This window comes from Balearica regulorum, chromosome 9 (assembly GCF_011004875.1).
Source record: "Balearica regulorum gibbericeps isolate bBalReg1 chromosome 9, bBalReg1.pri, whole genome shotgun sequence".
NCBI lineage: Eukaryota > Metazoa > Chordata > Aves > Gruiformes > Gruidae > Balearica > Balearica regulorum.
Window position 1 is genome coordinate 2,123,969 of NC_046192.1, and position 21,820 is coordinate 2,145,788.

The 21,820-nt window shown below is 56.1% G+C and overlaps 1 protein-coding gene across 3 annotated transcripts in view; it reads right to left on the reverse strand.

Moving 5' to 3' along the window:
- Positions 1-21,302, reverse strand: part of EPHB1 (EPH receptor B1) — an 80,139-nt gene extending 58,837 nt beyond the window's left edge. Inside the window, exon 1 of one of the 3 annotated variants that reach the window (XM_075760733.1) lies at positions 21,057-21,300. In XM_075760733.1, the coding sequence (XP_075616848.1) occupies positions 21,057-21,114 (58 nt within the window). In that variant the 5' untranslated portion in view covers positions 21,115-21,300. Of the gene's footprint in view, positions 1-21,056 lie in introns of all 3 variants that reach the window. The other 2 variants (XM_075760734.1, XM_075760735.1) reach the window with 2 other exon arrangements.
- Positions 21,303-21,820: the final 518 nt, after the last annotated feature.

Genomic DNA, 21,820 nt, shown 5'->3' on the forward strand with positions numbered 1-21,820 from the left:
CAAAAAACCAACAAAAAAATAAAATAAAAAATGCCTTTTCTGCAGGGAGGACTCCCCGTCCGGTTCCTGCTCCTAACTGGGAGGGAGCGCCGCTGTTTGCCCCTCGTGCCGAGAAGGAGCCAGCGGCCACGTGGTGTGAACGAACGCCGTGACGTCTCCCGGACGGTTTAATTATGGCGCTGGAGAGGTGGGCAGGGTAAAAGCAGGATCGCCCTTCTCCCCTTTGATGAGCCTTGCTGCTCCTCTTAACGGTTTCCTGAGAGCGTCGGCTTCCGAAAGAGCCGCTTACAGTATCTATACACTTTCAATCAAAAATATTACAGCAACAACTAATTACGTCCCGTCGTTCCCATGGCTCTCTGCCTTTAATGGTGCATTTTGCTGCTACGGAATGACGGTGAAACGGCTCTGGAAGTGCATAACGAGCTCTCCCCATCAATCTCCCGCGGGTTTGTTATGAAGGATTACCCACCCAATAACAAACCCAGGCGAGGAGGGAGAGGATGCGCCGAACAACAACAAAACAAGTCAACACGCGACATTTTCTGCCTGTATTTTAAAACCGCTGATGCTTTGGGGTCTGTAGGAAGCTCCCGGGGGAGAGGAGCAGCCACGCTCGCTCCGCAAAGACACCTCAGCCGTGACACCGCTATCCGCGGCCACCAGCCGGCACAAGAAGGTCCGCAGTGCCCAAAAAAAAACCCAATTTTCGGTTGGAAAGGGAAAGAATTTATATATCTCAGCCGAGGACGAGCGTGTTGTGTCAATTTGTGACGGGTTGCATTAAGCTGCGGCCGCACAGCACAGCCCCGGACCTCCTCCGGGATCTCCCGTCAATGGCATGGATTTCAGCGCGCAATGAAGATGCATCGCAGCAGGGCAGGCGATAACTTAATGAAGCTCAGATTTGGGGGTGTTTGCTCAGCAACTATATAACAACTTTATCAATAAACCGCTGCCTGCTGCGGCTGCGGGATGAAACGCTCTAATTACAAGCGGCAAGCACTATCCGTACCAGGATACGGTAAATTGAAATGTGCCGGCTGCTGTGACTGAAAGCGCCCAATAAAATACCTGCTTGAATTTTTGCAAGTGTACGCGCGTACACGTACGCACGGCCAACCCAGCGTATCAGGTAACAGAAAAGCACCGGAAAAAAAAAACAAAACCAAAAAACCCTCGACCGAGCCCCGTGCCTAACACAGGCTAGAAAACAAATTCAGGAGGTGACGTAAAGCACGGACCACAGGGACCAAGTCCCTGTTTACCAACACTCACTGCTCCCTGCAGAGGAGACCCAGCCCCAGCATCTCCCCTCCGTTTTTCACGCTCCGAAAGGGCTTGACCCAGCGCGGGTACGTGGTGTCGGACAAGCTCAGCCGGAGCCATACAATCCATTTATCATAATCCTACCGAGGAGAGATATAGTAAATCAAAGAGACAACCTGCCTGCAAATAAATTACAGGGGAGAGGGGGAGAGGAAGAGAGGAAAAGAGAGAGAACTGCAGAGGGAGAGATAAGAGAGGGAAGGAAGCGACAGAGAATTACCAAAAAAAGCACGCATTACAGGGAAAAAAAAGACAAAGGGGACCAAATCAAATATAAAGATAAGAGAGAGAAGATAGGGCTTTGGATACCTTTTGTTTTCCAAATTGCAAACCTATTTTAGAAAAATTGGGAATGAGTTTTAATCCACCGAGCTCAAAGCAGACGTTGGAGGCAACGGGAAAAAATCTCGGGATGGCACGTTACAGGGAAGCCAACATTTTCCAAATATCAGGACCTCGTTTGCTCCCACAGTGACAAAGTCAGTTCCAACATCACGTACAAAACCCACACATACTATACGCATAGATCGCGGCACATACGTAGGTATTTACAGATGGGCGCAGATGCATTGGGCAGCTCCAAGTCAAGCAGCACCAAGGGTTGAGAGAGAACTTCAATGAACGCTCCGGCCCACCAAGACAGACCCAGCCATCCCAAAAACCCAGCTCCTCCACCACGCCACCGTCAGAGCAGCAATCCAGGGCTGTAAGACGACACGGCTATCTTTCAGGAGAACGTTTTCCAGAACAAATGTCACCATGCATTTAAATCTTCATCTTTGCCTTCTCGAGGCTGGGTTGCCAACAAACATCACAGAACACGGCAGCCTGCCCCAAAAATCGCCATATGTCAAAGCTTGGCAGTTCCTCGTTTCATCCTCCAGAAGATGTCGAACAGGAACTGAGTCACCCAGGGATGGGCCGAGGCTTTCCCGGAAACCCTACCCTCCAAAAAGCTTGTGAGGCTCCCCAGGAGAAGCAGCACCTTCCAACTCAAGGTCCAGCTGAGTGGTGTGAGAAGGTCTGGCTGGAATGAGAGATTGCCTAGGTTGGGGAAGGGCAACCATCCAGCTCTTCACCATCCAATGCTATCACCAGCCAGGAGCACACGCCAAAGCAGGCGAAGGCTGAAGGTCGGGAGCCCGAGGACACGCTATCCATTGTCACACAGTCTGGTTGCTTCGGCACGAGCTGGGCACAGCAGCCTCACGCCACTGGACTTCTTGGATGGAGACTGGCTGGCTTGGACAACCATCTCACCAGCCAAGTGAGCGAGGAGGATCCAGTACCCCAAACCCATCGTACATCCCAGCGGGAGCACAGCACCTTAAGGGACAGCAGGGATAACCCAAACATCGGGGAGCGATGTCAACAACTTCATCCTTTCTGCTACTTTTCTGTAGCTCAACAGCCATGCGCCAGCGTCGGCTGCACGTGGTGCGCTCAAGGCAGGTTGAATGGAAGCAAGCGAGCTCACCCAGGAGTAGGGCATTCTGCCAGGAGCTCTTCTCTTGGGAGAGAGGGCTTGATCTTCATCATGCTACGAGAAAGCAAGGAACCCCAAAAAAGGAGAAAATAAAGAAGTAAGAGCAGGGTTTGAGGTTGCGCAGACAAGGGCCATGGAAGCCTAACGAGTTCAGTGGAACTGGGCTCCTCATCAGCTGGGATTCCCTCAGAAACGATAACCCCTAAAGACAGAATTAGTCGACTGAGAAGACAGAGCTGCCGTAAACATCAACAGCACCCGCGATTGCAGGCGCTCGGATAAATTAAAAGGATGCGCAGCCTTCGCGCCTGGATACGCGCAGGACATGTGCCCCCGGGGGATCTCCCCAGCAGCGTGCTCATACGCGATCGGCTACAAAGCCAAGCCAACCTTCGAGGCCACCAGCGTGGAGGCAACGCTGGAGTCGGTGCAATAAGTTTTGCTGAACTAAGGCACCAGACCCGTCCTCCCCTTTCCCTGCGGCTCTCCTTCCCGGCTGGATTTATTTTGCCTTATTCCGGGATAGCACTGCCTATGAGGAAAGCTCTCAAAAAATCAAAACATTTATCCTGCATTTCCCTACACGCCACCACTTCTTTAGAGATTCAGGATGAGTCACTGTTTTGGACCGTGTTCTCCAGAAAAGCTTCAAGCTCACTACAAAAACACGCGTCTCAGAGAGCCCTAAATCTAAAATGCCAGCCGTGCTGTCAAAGAGCCCTCACTACAAGAGATGCACCTGGCATCGTCCGGCTCCTATTTACTAGATCTTATTTTAAAATGTCAAAGGGATTCTGCACGAGCCACAAACATGACAGACTGCTCAGACAGCGAGCAAGCACCGTCGGGGGACTCGGGGTTGGAGAACAGCATCTCCTCGCCCATGCACGCCTCCTCCCAACACAGCCGAGTGCTTGGTGTTTCCCCCAGACACCAAAATTTGGGGAAGAAGGCTTCCTTTTTCACCCTGACAAAGCCCCAGGCTGCCGACAGCCGAAGCCAGAAACCAAATCACACCCCCCCCCCCCAAAAGTTAGAGGTTTGCAAAGAAAAACCCCGCTCAAGCAACAAGCGAGCGCAGGGCGAGTTTGCCGGCACGGCCCCGGCGCACAACAACTGCAGCCAGATTGATCCGTTGTTTTTTTTTTTAATGCAGCATCCGACACGTGCTGAAGCCTTCAGGGAGGCTGGCCGATTATTTTCGGGTGTAAATAAGAACCCAACGAAAGCATTGCTGGTCCGAGGATGCATCCTGAAGATCCCCGGCTCGGGTGCTGGGGGTCTCGGGGAGGAGAGGGGGGAAAGACAGGAGGGCGAGAGCAAAACCACGCAGGGATGCTCTGGCTGGAGACGAGGAGCTCGACCCCGTCGACGGGAGCACAGCCGTCAAGGGGAGGAGGCGGACATATTGAACCTCAAACGGAAGAAACTGCAAAAGCTCGTCGGCAAGCAGCTCCCCGCACCGCCTCCCCTCCCGGCGCCGGCCGCCGCGCCGAGCATCGTCTCTCTGGTTTTTGCACCATCTGGAGCCAGCTCGCGAGTGCAAGCGAGGCAAAGAGCGCGAGAGGCAAAGGGAAATAAATCTGTGCCGCCGCGGGAGCGCGCGGGGCTGCCGGCAGCACAGGGGAGTCTCCGTCGGGACACGGCTGGGATGGGGGAAGGCTCTGCCCGCGTCCCCCAGGGATGCCTCGGCAGAGAGCCCCATCGCCTGCCCAGCGCTCCTCGCTGCCAGGCTGCAGGCGTCAGAAAACTGGGGGGGGGGAGAAGGTTGGGCAAAGCCAGCAGGTCCCTTGCGAAGGGCTGAGCACCCCGTGAGCAGACCCCACATCCAAACGCAGCCTCCCAAAACGCCCTGCAAACCCATCCCTTGGCTCGACCCGCTCTGCCTGGGACGTAGTTTTTCTTCTTCTTCACTGTCAGATTTGGTCAAACGGCCAGTGGCTGGGATCTCTAACTGTCCTGCATCCTCTCCCGAAAATTTTACTATCGATCTGAGGCATCTTTAGGTACGTAGGCACACGACAGCTGGTCCGTCGAGTAAATAACAAAACGTGTTTGCCCAGATTTCCGAACGCCCATTCATGTGAGGCGCTGTACCCGCTCTGACGGGCCGGCGGGACGATGCTAAACCCTCGCCTGAATCCACCGGGAGCTACCAGCGACCACCCCCCCCACCACCTCGCAGGGCCGGCGGTCGCCCCTTTGGACGATGCCCCTCAAGGGGGTGTGCGGGGGGGGCTCAGGGACCGCTCTTCACTGGTTTTGGCAAACTGCTGCCCACCCCCTCGGCTCCTGCCCGCGCAGAGGCAGCACCAGGGTCCTCCGTCCCACCACGTCCCCCCTTGCGCCAGAAGCCCTGGGATCCATATTCTAGGAGAAGTAAAACAAGAGCTGCGCTAAGTCGACCTTACATCGCAAGGTTTTGCTCGGGACTGTGCTCACGCCAAGCTTTTCCCGCAGGCTGCAGCGGCCGGTTGAGCTGCCGAGCGGCCACAGCTCCCAGCGGCCCTGGGAGGCGAGGAAGAGGAAGAGGAGGATGCTGGCAGGAGGTGCCGTTTGGCAGCCGGCCTGCCCCGCACACCCCTGCCTCCGGCCCCGGCGCCTGCGCGGGTGCAAGCTGGGAAAAGGCTCTAGCATGAGGACAACCATCTGTGCGCCGGGAGCGGCGCCAAGGCGGGTTCGGGGGATTAGTTCCTCCCCCCCTCGCCAGGACGGTTTCCTTCCCGAGCGCACGGGTAGAGCTGGCCCGACCTAACGCACGGGTGACACCTCACCGAAGCGCTTCGGCGTGGGGTTGCTGCAGGGAGGTAAGTGAGGAGAAGCCTGCCAGCCCGGACACCGGCTGACCCCCGGGAGGTGCCTACAGGCCACCACGGGCAACGGACGGTCCTGGCGTGACCGGCACGGCTCCATTTCACTCAACACCAGCTCTGCTCATTTTTAAAGCGGTGCCGGTTGATGATAAAGTCCCCCCTAAGTTCATCTCCGTGCCCACGTCTCCTGAAGACGCTGACCCATCCTCCCCCATTGCGGTTTCCTTACTGACATAAATCACTTTACACGCACCTTGCGCTCTGGGTCTCATTACTGTTCCTCATCATCCGCGCAAAGGAGCTGTCACATCCTCACAAACTCTGTCACCTGGTGACACGGGAGCGATTTGGTAGGACAAGCAGGTGAGGAGAAAGCACCTGCAGCTCCCCAGGGTACCAGGAGCTCCCCATCCTTCTCCTCCACAGCTTTTGGATGGTGGGCTCACACCTTCAGCCCCATGGCACAAAAGCTCAGGAGAACAAAAGCAAGAAGGTGCAAGATGGGATCGTTGCACACAAGCACTGAGAAGATGGCAGGAACGATGGCAGATGCACCTTAATGGCCAAGAGGGTCTTCCTTCAGCGAGGTATGCCCCTCCAGGGAAACCTCCTCCAGAAGGGATGGCTGAAATTCTCTCTCCTCCCCAAATTTAAACACCTAAGGGAGGGAAGGAGGAAGAGCCAGGCACGAGGGCAGCAAGATGGTCACCAAACCTTCTCCAGCCCAGGTCCTAGGCAGCACCATGTTCAACTCCTCATCACAGACGGGCGCTTCCAACTCCACGAGGTTACTCCAGATTAATCCAGAACAGAAGTTCTATTGCGGTCGCGCGGCATGCAGCGAATTAAAAGCTCTGTGTCGAAACCCCGCGAGGACCTTTCAGGCGATAGCAACGCAACGGCATCATTTGCCTGTCGCACGACTTTCAAATGCCGAACGCTCAGAAAGCAAGAAAGGGAGCAATTAACGCTGCCGCTAATCTTGTCGTGTCCACAAAGACGGGCCTGTTGGGGTTTTTTGATTGAGGAGGGAGCGTAAGTGCCACCAGCTCCCAGATGGTCAGCGGCCCCGCAGGGGCTGGGACCTGCCTGGCGTGGAAGGCCAACCCAACAGGCAGGGAAGGAGCTGCCCACCCATCGCCATGCCGGCATCCCTGCGCGTGTGTTGGTTTTGCGTGGCAAGGTTTTGGTGGGGGGGGGCTACAGGGGTGGCTTCTGTGAGAAGCTGCTAGAAGCTTCCCCTGTGTCTGACAGAGCCAATGCCAGCCGGCTCCAAGACGGACCCGCCGCTGGCCAAGGCCAAGCCAATCAGGGCCTCTGTGATAACATATTTAAGAAGGAAAAAAACAGTTAGAGGGAGCTTTTGCAGCCGGAGAGAGGAGTGAGAAGATGTAAGAACATCTGCAGACACCAAGGTCAGTGCAGAAGGAGGGGCAGGAGGTGCTCCAGGCACCGGAGCAGAGATTCCCCTGCAGCCCATGGTGAAGACCATGGTGAAGCAGGCTGTCCCCCTGCAGCCCATGGAGGGAGGATGAGGGGGTGTAGAGATTCCACCTGCAGCCCGTGGAGGACCCCACGCCGGAGCAGGTGGAGGCACCTGAAGGAGGCTGTGGCCCCGTGGGAAGCCCACACTGGAGCAAGCTCCTGGCAGGACCTGTGGATCCGTGGAGAGAGGAGCCCACGCCAGAGCAGGTTTGCTGACAGGACTTGTGACCCCGTGGGGGACCCACGCTGGAGCAGTTTGCTCCTGAAGGTCTGCACCCCGTGGAGGAGACTCACGTTGGAGAAGGTCGTGAAGGACTGTCTCCCATGAGAGGGACCCCACGCTGGAGCAGGGGAACGATGAGAGGAGTCCTCCCCCTGAGGAGGAAGAAGCGGCAGAAACACCGTGTGATGAACTGACCGTAACCCCCACTCCCCGTCCCCCTGTGCTGCTGGGGGGGGGCGGAGGTTGAAGCCGGGAGTGAAGTTGAGCCCGGGAAGATGGGAGGGATGGGGGGAGGTGTTTTAAGATTTGGTTTTATTTCTCATTCCTCTACTCTGTTTTGCTTGGTAATAAGTTAGATGAATTCCCTCTCTAAGTTCAGTCTGTTTTGCCTGTGATGATAATTAGTGAGTGATCTCTCCCTGTCCTTATCTCAACCCACAAGCTTTTCGTTGCACTTTTTCTCCCCTGTCTGGTGAAGGACGGACAGTGATAGAGCGGCTCTGGGGGACACCTGGCCCCCAGGCAAGGTCAACCCACCACAGCATCAGCACGGCTCCCTAGGGAAAGGAGCCGCTTCCCAACGTGATATTTGGGAGGGTGCAAAGGTTTGGGTTTCCAAGTTACACAACAGCTACGTAGACCCTTAAGCACAGCCATGGAGAAGACGTGCTGCTCTCCTGCCTTCCGTAAAGTCGACACTCGTGCTTGTGTCTCAATCTCTCCATCTCCCGCCATCCCAACTCCCCAGGAAAACACTCCTCGCTGCCCCGGTGACCACAACCAGAGGAGCAGACCCCCGGAGAGGCAGGAGGAGCAGACCCCCGGAGAGGCACGTGCACCAGGACACCCATCACCGCTGCCAGGAAGGACCCCACAGGTGGTCCCACCGGCTTTGCTCGGCTCTCCCACCATCCCACCCAACCAGCCTGCTGCAGCCCAACCCGGAGACCCCCCCACGCTCCCCCCCCCATCTTGCCCAGGGCGCTTGCACACGTGTTCGCGCACACCGGCGCGGAGCCGCGTTGCAGAAATAACACAGGCACACAAACAAAAGAGCACAAGCCATTAATCTGGGTGAACCGGAGGAAATGAAATCATTATGTCTGCAGCTACAACATCCCGAAGAACAAATTTCCTGCCTGGATAATAAATGGATTCTTTTGTTTCACGTTGGCCCCAACCACGTGACTGTCTTGGCCTATTCCTCATCCAAAACATCTTGCTGTATAAATACCCAGACAGGCTCAAATTTCAGCTGCTAAAAATATGTTTTAATTATAATACTATATAATAATAACAACAACAAAAAAAAAAATCTAGCTCTGCGGGCTCCCTTTGCCTCCTAAACAACCTCTGAAGGCTTTCCAGCATGCAGGCAAGCAAACAAAAAGTCCAAAAGTTGCCAATTACGGCTGAACAGCCCAAATGCAACCTTTGAAAGAAAGACCGAGGCACCCGAACGGCAGCCCTGGGTTAACGCCCGCCACAAATAACCCCTGCCAGAAAGAGGAACGACGGGTGCACGAGCATTTTAAGCACCGACGGCCCAAAAGTACCTTATAAGCATCACCCAGCAGCGGGACGGGGACCAAAGCCATATGGCAGACCCATGACGGCTCCTGACCTCCAAACCTTGGGGCTGTGCAAGTTGTTTTCTGAGCCAGGTTTTCTTCTGGCGGCTTTCTGATGCCACACTAGGGCTTGGGATTTATTCATCAGATGGACGGGGAATGCAAGTTCTGGCCTCCCCCGGCTTGGGGAGGGTGTCTGTCAGCTGTAGGAATGGCTCTGGGGGTCTCCAGGGACGCAGACCTCAAAGAGAGTTGCATGAATTATTGGTTTCAACCGTTCCTTTAGTCTGCAACTCCACCAGATCGCTCGGTTAAAACCATTTTTGCATCTAACCATGTATTTTGCTTCTGATTTCAGCTGCTCTTTGCTCGCCTTCCTAGCTTTACGAGCACATAGCAAACACCACAACCAGCTTCAAAACAAGACAGGGTTTGAATCCAAACACCAAAGGGCCTGGGTGCAAAAAGTCTAAATTGTTTGGATGTTAGAGAGAGACCTCCACGAACGAAAACCAGCTCAAAAATCCCCCCAAGCTTGCAGGCAGAAGGTTCAGCCCCGTCCACGCTGCCTTACTCCAAACGAAAGGTCTCCTTGGTGCAACCCAGGAGAAGACACCAGCCCACTTTGGCCCGGGAAGCGATTCCCCCAGCTGCCTCCCTCCCCCTTTTACATGGTTTTGGGGCAAGAGTCTTGGGCACAAACGCACCTGGAGCTCCCCCTCCTTGGGGACGCAAACCCCGCGGGGGTTCCTTCCTCCCACGCAGGAACATTGCCGCAGGCGGGCAGGGGACAGCCGGGAGCCTTCCTTCCACCGAACTGAGGCGCGTCGGAAAGGCCAAGACTTCTTGCAGAATGGGAATTTGGTGTCTCTCCAAAATATTAAAGGGGATTAACCAAAGCACCTCCCGAGGCAGCTGTTGGAAGCCCTGCTCTCAGCCCACCACCCCACGCTCAACCCTAGGGTCACACCGGTGCTCCATCACCCAGAGCATCCCAGAGGCAACACCTCTTCGACTTCAAGCGCAAGCAGAGGAAACCCACGTTTTGAAAGCCGGCTTGGCGCATCGCGCCACAAGAACTTTAATTTCATTTTCCTTTGCGGGTCATTTTTAATTTCCATTATATTTTGGATGCTGGGGAAAGTGTCCAAGCATAGCTGCTGCCTCATTTCAATCGCTCATTGTTGCTGTTTCTTCAAGGAAGAGGGGGAGAAAAAAAAAAGAAAAAGTCCTTGGAAACTAAATATTTACACACCCACGTATGCTAATCCCAGCAGATCCAAGGGTGGGAAGCCTATTTAAAAAAAACATCCCTAATTACTTTCCCATTTTAAAGGGAATAATCTGGCGACTAGCTAGAACGCTTTACTGAAGTCACCACGTTATTTTTTTGAAGAGGAATAATTTGCCGGCGTGCGCACGGGGGTCCGACAAACCATTTTATACATTTCCATCGCACGCAGCCGCCGCCAGCCGAGCAGCACGGAGCAGCCAGAGCCGGGGACACACACGACGTGCGCACGCGTTAAATGCCGCCCCGGGATGGGGACACAGCCGGCTCGGGTACCTCGCCAGCCCCTGGGTCGCACCCCAGGGAAAACCTCCTTGCTGGGAAAACGGCAAACCCCAAACACCTCGAAACGACGCCCCGGCGAGCGCCCGCGTGCCCTCCCAGCAGTGCCACGAGCAGCGGGTCGTTAGTGCGATACGCCCATTTATCGGGAGCGTCTTTCAGCCCCTTTTTGCTGACGCATGAACAAAATTTCCTCTCTTCTCTGACGGTAAGACGGTTTCCGCTGGAAAACAACCTAAATAATCCAAACCAGGGAACGTACGTCGGGATTTCCAAGGTCCCCCCCGCCACAGCAAAGCAACTAGCAGTCATTTGCTAATTAGCACCAGCCGCCGCGTTGCTCAAGGAAAGGGCTGAAGTCTTTGGGATGAGTGAAAGTTTGATTACAAGACTCGCACGACAGATCATTTAGAAAGATAAAACCGCGTTCGCTCTGCTGCAGCCAGCTATTAAAAGCGGAGAATGTTATTTCAGGTAATAAAGAGCAAGACCTGAGGACCGGCCTGGGAATTCAAATTTACAACTTGTATCAAATTCGTATGCTGTAAAACTTCACCTAGTTTATAAGTTTCTCGCCAACTTCATAAAACATGTTTTATTATTATTGTTTTCTGACTCTCCTGCCTTAATAAAATTCCTCTCCCAGTCTGTGTGGGTGTCGCATTATAAACATTTGCACTTTGATTCATTCAAGACTGAAGAAAGCTTTCAAGGTAACCTATTAGGAATACTTTAAATGTTTCAAAGACATCCCAGTTTTCCCCGAACGTCGCAAAGCTTGAAAGAAAGAAAGAAAAACGTGCCTTGCCGCGAACCACCTCCAAAAAAAAAAAATTAAAAAAAAATTTAAAAAAATTTAAAAATCTGCTGGGGCTGGTGACTCAAGAGATCGTGTTTGGGAGCGACCGAGTCGCACGCCAGCCCGGTGGGGTGAGAAAACCCGGGGCGGGGGGGTGGTTTGGGGCGCGGGGTAAGGCAGGGAGCCCCGGGGATGCCGCCGGAGTATTTTCTCACGAGTTGAGGAGCAGAGCGTGCAAGAGCAAGGGTTTTCCTGGCCCCGCGAGCGAAGCCCAGCGCCGGCACTCGAAGGCAGAGCCGGAGGGTGCTCTAAGCAGCATCCTTCTCAAAGCAGCCCGTTTTCGCCGGCCTCGGCCAAAGCCCATTCAAGTTAATGAGTGCCTTTTCATAGCCTTCGGCAGGCTTTCGAGCGAGCCTTTCAGCGCAGAGGACTCCCGCGTGTGCGCGGCGGTGCCAGCCATTTCGGTAATAACACACGCACGGCACAGGGAGGGATAATAAAAGCCAATTTTTAGAAAGATATGGAATACAACTAGCTCGGGACCTTACAGCTCCCACCTCCTCTTCTCTGCAAGGTCGGCTTCAGCATCCCCGGATCGGGGAGGGGGGGCCCTACCCCAGCTGGGTCCAAAAAAAAAAAAACAAAAAAAAAAAAACCAAACCCAACCAAAAAAAAGGAATTGGTGCCTTTAATTCCTGCACAGCTGATGCAAGACTAAGGTTACCTGGTGCAATGTACGTGGCTCAAGGAGCTGCACGTCCCTCCCCAGGAAACGCAGCACAGAGCTGATCCTCCTAAATTTTATTATAGCAGAAATTACCGCTTCACAGCTCCGTATCTGGTCCCAGCAACATCGTTATACGTGACCTCCCGGTGCCTCTGCCAAGAGCCTGACAAGCTCAAACGGCTCGGACCCCCACCGGCAATTTCATCTCGAGGGAGGAAAAAGCATGGACAGCAACGGCCACGCGTCTCCGGGGGGGTTCACCCGCTTGCGTGAAGCTTCTGGGCAGCTTCGGAGCCCACGGGCCGGGGAGCAGCGCTGCGCATCTCGGGCTTGGTCACGGCCGTAATTCCCAGCCCTCGTTAAAGGCTGCGGAGACCCGACATCGCTGCTTTGAAAATAACCACGGCAGAAGCGCAGGGATGGAGCGGCCACGTGGTGAGCAACACGCTGCGGGTACGAGGCGGTATGACGCAAAGGTCCTGAACTCGTCGAAGACATTGCGGGAAATACTTCTGACACTACGCCAGTGATCTCGAAAAGCCAAATTCTGTTCTTTTTGAGGAGGTTTGTTTCAGACGGAAAGCAGAGCTGATGCCTCGCAGAGCACGCAGAGCATCCCTGCTCTGTCCCTACGCGTCCGTCTCGTTCCCTGGGGGGGCTGGAAACATGAATCTACAGGTGTTGGGTGAAAAAAAGATAAAACTAAAGTGCCCAGCCACCCACCAAGGCCAACCCTCAGCTATTTCTTTGGGTGACCCCAGCCTGTCCCAAGCACGGGAGGGCAGGGGGCTGCCCAGCGGAACCGGAGCAGACCCCCCCACCCCCATTCTCCTCCTGCCTCCCGAGGCCGTCGGTTCCTTTTTAACTCTTCTGCTGGGTTCCTGGTTTTCCTGGGGAAGATGTAATTCACACCCCTTTGCCTCTTCCGCGGTGATTTAATGTCTTTTGAGCAAAAAGCAATTATCCTCATATCAACAGGACGCTAGCGAGGATGATAATGAGTCGGCTCCGACCCCGCGGCTAAGGAAGCGGTTAAAGCAAGTGGAGGTCTCTAGTAATCAAAGGCCCCTCCCCAGCCTCTGATTGCCAGAAAAGAAATTTAAAAAATTAAAAAAAAAGCCTCCATAAAACTTCAATCATCACCTTTTCCTGCTCCATCCCTCCATCTAAGCGTATGTTTTAGCACCAGGAGAAAGGGGACCAACACCTTCGTCCCTCCCGGGTTCATTTTGGGTGCTCACCCGCAGCACCCCACGGCCGGGAGCGGGGGGATCGATCTTGCTCTCAAAACCAGATACCACTGCCCTATTTTCCCAGCTTAGCATCCCTCGAGCCTCAGTCAAGCCCGGAAGGCGATATGCTCTATCCCGGGATTGGCACGCAGGGCCAGGCAAAAAGAAAAGGCGTCCCCACGCTCTGCCCTGCGAACGGAAAGAAAATAGGAAAAGGGAGGCAAAGACGGGGGCGTGCAACAGGTCTTGGGCTTGCAGGACAGGAGAGGCTCCGCGGGAGATGGCAGAGGCAGGAGCAGAGAGCATCCCGTGCTGCCCGGTACCGGGGCAGTGGGCTAGGCCGCCCTTCCCCTCCGAAAAATAAATAAATAGCCTCCAAAAAATAAATATATAGCCAGGCTAAGACACCGAAACCCAGCCGTGTTCAAAGCAATCCGAGACGAGGCTTGGTTGGGTTTGAATAACCCAAAACGTGGCGCTGGGACGCGGCACACGGGGTACCGGAGCATCGGAGAGGCGGGCTGGACTGCGAGAAAGACTTTTTGGGAGAAAATATCCTGAAACAATCTTTTAAAAGAAGTCATGACAAAGCCTCCATCTCAGCTGGGAGGCAGCAGCCTAAATTCAAAGATTTCCACAGTCTCTTACCTATTCCCAGCCACCACTTTTATTTGCTGCATAACAAATTAAAGCTTAATCAGCTTCAAACACCAGTAACATTGACTGGATGCCTCCCCAGATATTAAACGCTTTTCTCACTACGCTAACAAGCACATACCCGAGGCTTTGCTAATCCCTAATTACTTGGCATGGCTATTTCCAAATTTTTTTTTAAAAAATAAAACCAACCAACAAAAAAATTTAATACTGCAGAAAAAAAATCCAAGCTAATACTGTATTTCTTTCTTTCTCCCCATGTCTGCAAAGACCTTGAAAGGCCTCCACCTGCTTATTAAGGGGGAAAACCAAGCAAAATACAATTATTACCTCTCGCCTTCCGCCTGCCCCGAAAACGGATGGCACGGAGATGCTCCGGGGGCCGCAGGGCTGCTCCGGGGCTCCCCTCCTTCCCCTGGGAGCATCCCACCCAAACCGGGAGCGTCCCACCCAAACCTGGCTTAGGTTGGAAGAAGCGAGGCCGAAGGAAAGGCATCTTCCTCTGCGCCCGCAGAGCCCCTTCCCCTTTGAACCGTTGCCTCTGTGATTTTTCACCGCGGGGCTCCCAGCAGGAACTTATTAAAGCCAGACCAAAGCACGTACGCTTTAATAGTAATTAGGTCACCCTGGGTTGTGGGCTTAGCAGGAAAAACTATAATTATTTAGAAACATCAAGTTTAAATGCCAAAGAGTCTTAATGGAGCTGAGCTAATTAACCAATTTTGACTGAATAACTGATTAGTTTAAAAAGGAAAAAAAAAGAAGAAAAATCAATGATCATAGACAACAACATTTTCTTTTAACAGGTTGTTTTCTTGCAGCAATTCTCAATTGCACAAAAGGAGACCAACAACCCCCGCTAACCAAATATTATTGTAATTAAATATTCAACAGAAAGCCTCTTCAATTATTCAAAAGACCGATAACACTTGTTTATAATTGGGGTGGTGGAAGAGGTTTCCAGAAGCAGGGATTCTGCACATCAGCGGGCTCCGGTCGCCGATACAAACCCACGTGGGCGGATGGGTCGTGGGATCGGCACGCGGCGCCGGCATGGCTCCCCATCCCTCCTGCAGGAACCGAACTCGGGGGAGACGGACGCTTTCCAGCTCAGCCATGAGAAGATGGACCATATGGTCCACACGCTTTCCGGATTTTTGTTATTAGACCAAAAATTTAGGGGACTAATGGCCAGTTTCCAGGTTTCGCACCATTTTCCAATGGTAGCGTTATTCCCCCGGCAGAGAACTCGGAGGAAAAGCAGACCCCAGTGCATCATTATAATTCACTAAGCGGCATTACTGTAGGAAATTACAAATTAGCTTTTCAGCAAAGGATATGGGGATATTTAGATTAGCTATAGAGAAACTACAGAACCTTTCAGTTCATTTATCAAAGCTCTCGTAGCTCCAACTTCCAGGGAAATGAAACAATAATAAATATTGAGCGGGGAAAGTTAATCTCCACTGAACGTGCTTTAATAATTCAAAAGTTATGGTAAATAAATAAATAAAGCGCAGACCCTTTAGCTCCTACGAACACGCGCCCCGTATTTCTCACCATTTCTCATGACGCAACTTTGTAGGAAATGGATGGTGATGAAAAAAAAAAAAAAAAAACCCACCCCACCAAAACCCAGAAAACCCTAAAAAACCCAGCTGTGGCTAGGAGCGACCACATTTAGTGTGCAGGAGGGAACCCATCCACGTCTGCCACTTAACGGAAAGCCGTAGGGCTGAGTCGGGCAAGAGTTTGCCCTCGTTGCCCCCGTGGCAAGGGCTGCGCAGCCGCTACCTGCTGCTGGGCAGCATCCGCATCACCCCGTGCCCGCTCCCTCCCCTGCACGCTCCCAAGCAGCCTCTCAAGCCGCTCGCTTTTGGGGAAAAAAAAAATAATTAATGTATTTTTAGCCCCTGAAAGCTGGGCTGTGCAATCACGGAGCGTCCCGTGGCCACCCGAGGTCCCAGCTCCCTCCTAACGCTGCTCCGCCATCGCTCCATCCCTTCTGCGCGCGTTTCCACTCCTGCGCCAAGCCCTGCCTCGCGCATCTGGACGTCTCCTGGATTCCCGTTCATTTGCCGTCCCCACCACCCAACGCCGCTCTGCAACGCGCTCTCGGTCACCGCTGGGCCCGAATTCCCACGGCGTGGGTTATCCGCGCCACTTCCATCGCACCCGCTCCGGCAACTTCCGTAAGCGACACGCGCTCCGGCTTCCTAACGCTACAGCCGAGGCTACGCCCTTCCAAATTGCTACCCAGAACGTAGCCACGCTCACCACCGGCCTTGCACAAGCATCCACGTGTGCAACGCTTGATAGCTCGAATGTTTGCAGAAAGGGAACAAGGTCAAATTGAAATGCGCTTTCAAATTCTAATAAATATTTGGGGAAAACATTCCCTCTCCAAACCCAGCCTTGCTTGTGGGTGTCTGTCCAGAGGGAGCGGAGCAACCTTCTGGCAACACCCCACAAGTTTGGGGCTCCTGCATAAAGCCGTTTCCATGTCTGGGTTTCCACGTCTTCCACAGCTGGAAGAGGTTAAAAAAAAAAAAAAGCCTCCTGGAGCTGGCTGGATTTTGGAGCGGGGCAGCGCACGCCCCAGGCATGACCGGAGCCTCAGCCTTGCTCCGAGCATCCCTTCTGTCAGCCTCATCCCACAGCGCTCCAGCTCCGCCGGGGACCAGCACCTCCAAGACTTTGCTGACCTGCCTAGGAGCGAGTTACCTATTGCCCAAAATACCGTTTTTCCCCTTTTCACCAAATCTGAGTATTTCTTCAGCTTGCAGAACCCATCTCTGCTAGAAACATCTATTATTCAGCACCGTGGCCTGCATCCAGAGCCAAACACGTTTGAGCTACTTCATCACCGAACATCAATATTTTCTCCTGATTTTTAGGCCAGTGGGAGGTGTTTTTTTTTTTTAACTCTGCCCTGTTGCGTCAGGAGCTGCACCCGGGATGGGCAAGAGGCCGCTTTGCAAACCCCCCCCCTGCCCCCGGCAGACAGGTTCCCTAACCACACGGGAGCACGGGGCAGCGACCCAATTTCCATACCGAGACGGTGAGCAGGAAGAGCGGAAAAATAAATATATTTCTCACAGACCCCACCTTCTCCGCGCCTCCCTTTCCCATAACTCCCTCAAGACCCTGATTTGCATTAACTGCTCCAAGACCATCTTCGGCGTCAAATAAATACTACTAACGACAGCCCAACAGGCAGGCTTTCCATTTTCAGCACTGCTTTTCTGATCCCTCCATCATCGCCGGCGCTCGTTTTCATTCCTAATAGGCTTCCAGAGCCGAGCCGCCAGAGCACTGTAAGTTATTCAACTTTCGGCTGCGCTATGTTTGGGGAAAGTGAAATTCAAAGCTTTAATTAAGGCAAAAAATAAATCAGGACCTTCGCTTTAAGGAACACGAGACCGACATGAAATTCGGATGCAGGTGAAGTCGCACGCGCGACGGGCTCGAGCCGGACAACCATACCACGGCCATCCCCGCCGTGAGCTGATCCGAGTTTACACACCCCAGGGACAAAAATCCCCCTTTTTGGGTTTTCCAGCACTTTGTCACGCTGCAATGGCGAAAGGCACCGAGGCCACCCGCAGCTTTGGGCCAACGGGACCTTCGGAGACACCACGCCGTCGCCTTTCCTCCACCTCCATCTCCGAGCCCGAAGCACGAGGGAAACGGGAAGGGAGGAGGAAGACTGAGGCAAGGCATAATGAGTCAGTGATACCAGCAATTAGTCAAAAGGAAAAAAAAAAAAAAGAAAAAAAAAGCACAACACAGGCATCTGTAGTCTCAGGCCCCTTTTCCATGACTTGACAAAACGCTTTCCCTTCAGGCTGACAAGATCTGGGCTCACTCATCATGCCAAGAATAAGGTTTTTTTCCCCTCAGGGATTTCCCCCCCCTCTAGATAGTTTGTAAAAAAATTTAAAAAAAAAAAAGTGAAAGCAAAGGGCTGGCTGGATACTAGCACTTGCAAATTCCCATGCAGAATCCTAGGACTTGCAACTTCTCTCTGGAAAGACTTATTTCTAGCTTCTCCCTGAAAACAGGTCTGCTCCAGGTGAAGCAGCCGGGCCAGAGGCAGAAGCCCGCCTGGCGACGGTGGTGGCCCGACACGGGCGCTGCTCCGGCACCCGGCAGAAGCGGAGAGAGCCCGAAGGATGCCTGCAACAGATGCGTGCATCCTCAGCCAAAACGGGAGGAGAGAGGGGACCCAGGGCGGGCACGGAGCAGGAGCCAGGGACGTCGCGCTCGAACCACCCCCCCCATCCCCGGTGCTTTCCCGGGCTGCGTTTCCAGAGGCCAGTCGGGCACGCGAGCGGATAAGCAAAACTAAGCCGGAGCAGGGTTTTCCGCCTCCCTCCCCGTTGCTTTGCTTATCGCGACGCCACGAGCAGCGATACGGGAGAGGAACAACCTGGTTTTTAAAAGAGCAGGCGCGAGGCAGGGAGATGACGGGTGGGCGAGCAGGTGGGCAGGTTGAACAGCATACGTGGAGGAGCTGCACCAAAACGGACATCGGCCCCGTCTGACCCACCGACACCTCAAACCCTGACAGCTCCCGAGTTAAAACGCGTAACGTCGGCCCGGTACCACCCTCTCCATATGCTAAATGTGATTATATTTGGTTCCGCTAACAGGAGAGAGAGCACGCGAGCGGCTCCTGAGTGATTGCAGGGTGTGGGAGAGACGGAGTATTTGTTCCCGTCATCTTCTCGCGTCCCTCTTCACAAGCCACAAAAAATAAAAAATGACTATATACATCCAGGCATCCGGCAGAAAACGGTCAGCTAAGCCACGGGATTTGGTAAAAAATCAAGTAACCGTAAGAGAACTCGGATAAGCGACTCTACTGCCTCCAGGTTCGCGTACCGCAGGCAATGAGTTAGCAAGGTTTTTTACAGAGGAGAGAGATGTCTGCAGGCAGCCCCGGCCCTGACCCCGGCTGCATCCTCCTCCCCCTCCAACCGGCTCCAGACCCCCAAACGTCTCCCCCCCACTCACCATCCCGGGGGAAAGGGGGAAAAAAAAAAAAAACAAAAAAAAAGAGAAGACTTTTTGTCTCACTGGCTCATTTAGGATGCAGGGAGCCGTCCCTCTCTCAGCTGCTTCTGCGGCCCGTGGCAGAGCCGGGCTCCAGCCGTGGCTTTGCCTTGCTGCCAGAGGGCTGGCCGGCAAAACCGGTCTCCCGACGGCTCCGGGGCAAAGCCAGACCCCAGAGTAGGTCAGGCTCGAGGAGCTGCTTCAGCTCGCTTAGAGAAACCCACGTTTCAACCTAGCAAATTCAACCCCTGCACCAGGAGGATCCGTAAGATTTAAATAAGCTCCATAAAAAGGCGTTTTCTTTATATGACCACGCCAGGAGACTGTCGCCTAAACTCCAAATGAGATTCAATTGCTCTGCCTCAGAAATTCCCTGGCCAGAATCTCCCCTTAAATCTGAGATCTCTCCCAGGATGCTACTTGACTATCCAAGTAATTTCCTCAGCAGAGTAGAAATAACACAGCTCTTCAACAGGTTCGGTCCCGGGCAGGGACGCCGGCTCTGCCAGCCCAGCACGCACTCCCGGGGTGGGCTCGGGGAAAGCCGGCCGAGACCCCGCGGGACACACGGCCGCGGCGCCCAGGAGCACGCTCAGGCAGGGACCGAGCCGAGGTCTCCCAGCCGGCCGCGCTTTCGGCACTGCCTCGAGCAGCTGACGCTGCAAACGCCGGCTAGCGAAGCGCCGCTAACAGGTCTTGCATTTTCACGTGCGGCTTCGCGACCGAGCGAACGCGCGCCCGCTTCGCGTCGCGCTTAGGCAAGGCGTCAGCATTTCCACCTCGAGTTATTTCTACGGAGAGACGCGACGGGGGAGGAAGCCCGAGAAATAAGAAAAGCAAACGCCTGGGTCAGCCAAAACCCGGCGGAAAGCAGACGCTGCAGCAAGCGGGCCTGCCGGATCGTGGCAGGCATCCTCGCGAGGGGAGGGCGACGCCGCTCCCACCCCGTCGGAGACCATCGCAGCAGCGTTCCAGCTCCCGAAGCGGCTCCGCGCCGCCCGGAGCTGAGTCGCCGGGCTCCAGCACCTTCCAGTTCAGCCGCAAGCGCGCTCGCACCAGCTACGTCTCCTCGAGGAGGGGCCGAGCCCCACGCCGACCGGCAGCTCGGTTCGCCCACGAGACCCCCGCGCATCATCGCTCCGCAACCACGCGTCCCTTGGTGCCAACAAGCGACGGGCCGCAACACGGTGCCCCGCTCGTAGCCACCGGGCAACCCCCGCCACAAGTCCTTTCGCCCGCGTTGTACCGGGGTGGGGGGGGGAGGAGGCAGGGGCAAAATAAAGGAGAAAATAAAATAAAAACATCAGCGATGTTTCCGAAAGCCACGCCGGCCGCAGAGCAGCGACGTAGCGCCAAGGCAAGCCCGGGTGGCCCTGCCAGGCCCCTCGCCGGCTCTCGGCCGTGGGCACCGTCCGGGCGCGCAGCGAGTCCCAGGACCGGGGGGTGAGGGGCGAGGGGTGGTGAGGGGGGGCGAGGGGCGGTGAGGGGTGAGGGGCAGTGAGGGGCGGTGAGGGGCCGTGAGGGGCTTCAGCCCCGGGGCAGGGCCCGGCTGGAGGGACGGCCGCCACGCACCCACCCGCGGGCCGAGCAGCTCCCGGCCCAGGCCGACCCACGGGAGGGAACCCCCCTGCCCCTCTCCCACCAAGCCCCCCCGAGCTCCCACGGGTGCCGGGCGGCACGGGAGGAGGAGGAGGAGGAGGATGGCCGGAGGCAGCCCCTCGCACAGCCCCCCCGGGCAGGGGACCCAGAGGAGCCCCCCGTCCCACGCAGATCCGGACAGCTTATCCCGGGGCCGTCCCCAAGAGCCGGACACCCACGGCCCGTGGGCGAGCCCCACGCTGCCCAGCACGGCCCGCGGGCCGGTTCCCCCGGCACAACCGGCCGGTGCCGAGGGGAGCCCCAAGCCGCCCCCCCCCCCCCCCCGGAGCTGTCTGCAGCCCCCGGGCAGGCTGCACGGCGCGGGGAGCCGGTTCCCCGGTTGCAGAGCCGCCGGTAGCGCTCTCCCCACCCACGCGTGGCACGGCGGGCGCAGGGACTCAGCATCCCCCACACACCCAACCGCCCGCCCACCCGGTCCCGGTCCCGGTCCCGGTCCCGCCTCACCTTCCACAGCGGCCGCGGCAGCGGCCAGGCAGAGCAGCACCACCAGATCCGCAGCCATCGCCTCCCCGAGCCCCGCAGGCTTCAGCCGCTACCGGCGGGCGGCCGTGAGCGGGCATGGGGGTACGTCCGCGGGCCGGGGCAGGGCCGGGGCAGGGGACAGGCCGGGCCGGGACCGCGCCGCCTCCCCGCGCCTCCCGGGTCACATCGCCGCCGCGAGTGGGGCGCGCGGCCACGCCGCCGCCGGCCCCCGCCGCCGCCCGGCCCCGCCCCCGCCGCCGCCCCGCCAATCCCCGCGGCGCGGCCCCTCCTCCGCCCCGCCCCCGCCCGCCGCTCACCGCCGTCCGAAGGGGAACGGCGCCCCCTGGCGGCCCGCCGCCGCCAACCCCCCACACACACCCCCCCCCTCCCCCGGGCCGGACCCCCCGACGGGGCGGGCGCTGGGCCCACACCGCAGGGACGGGGCGGGGCGGGGCGGGACGGGGCGGGGGGGACACGGCGGGCTTCGCCCCCCAGAGGGGAGCCGGAGCGAGCAGGCAGCACCCCCGGCCCCCCAGGCACGCCACGCCCTCACCTCAAGCCCAGTGGGTGCGGGGGTCTCCCCTCCCCTCCTCACCGTTCCAGGGCAGCGCCCCGGGCCCGAGGGGAGGGGGGTGCAGCGGAGCAGCAGGCTGCCCCCCCCGCCCCGTGCTCAGCACCCAGCCGGCCACAACCAGCCCCGAGGCCACCCACGGCCACGTCCTCCTGCCCCCCCCCCCCCACACCTG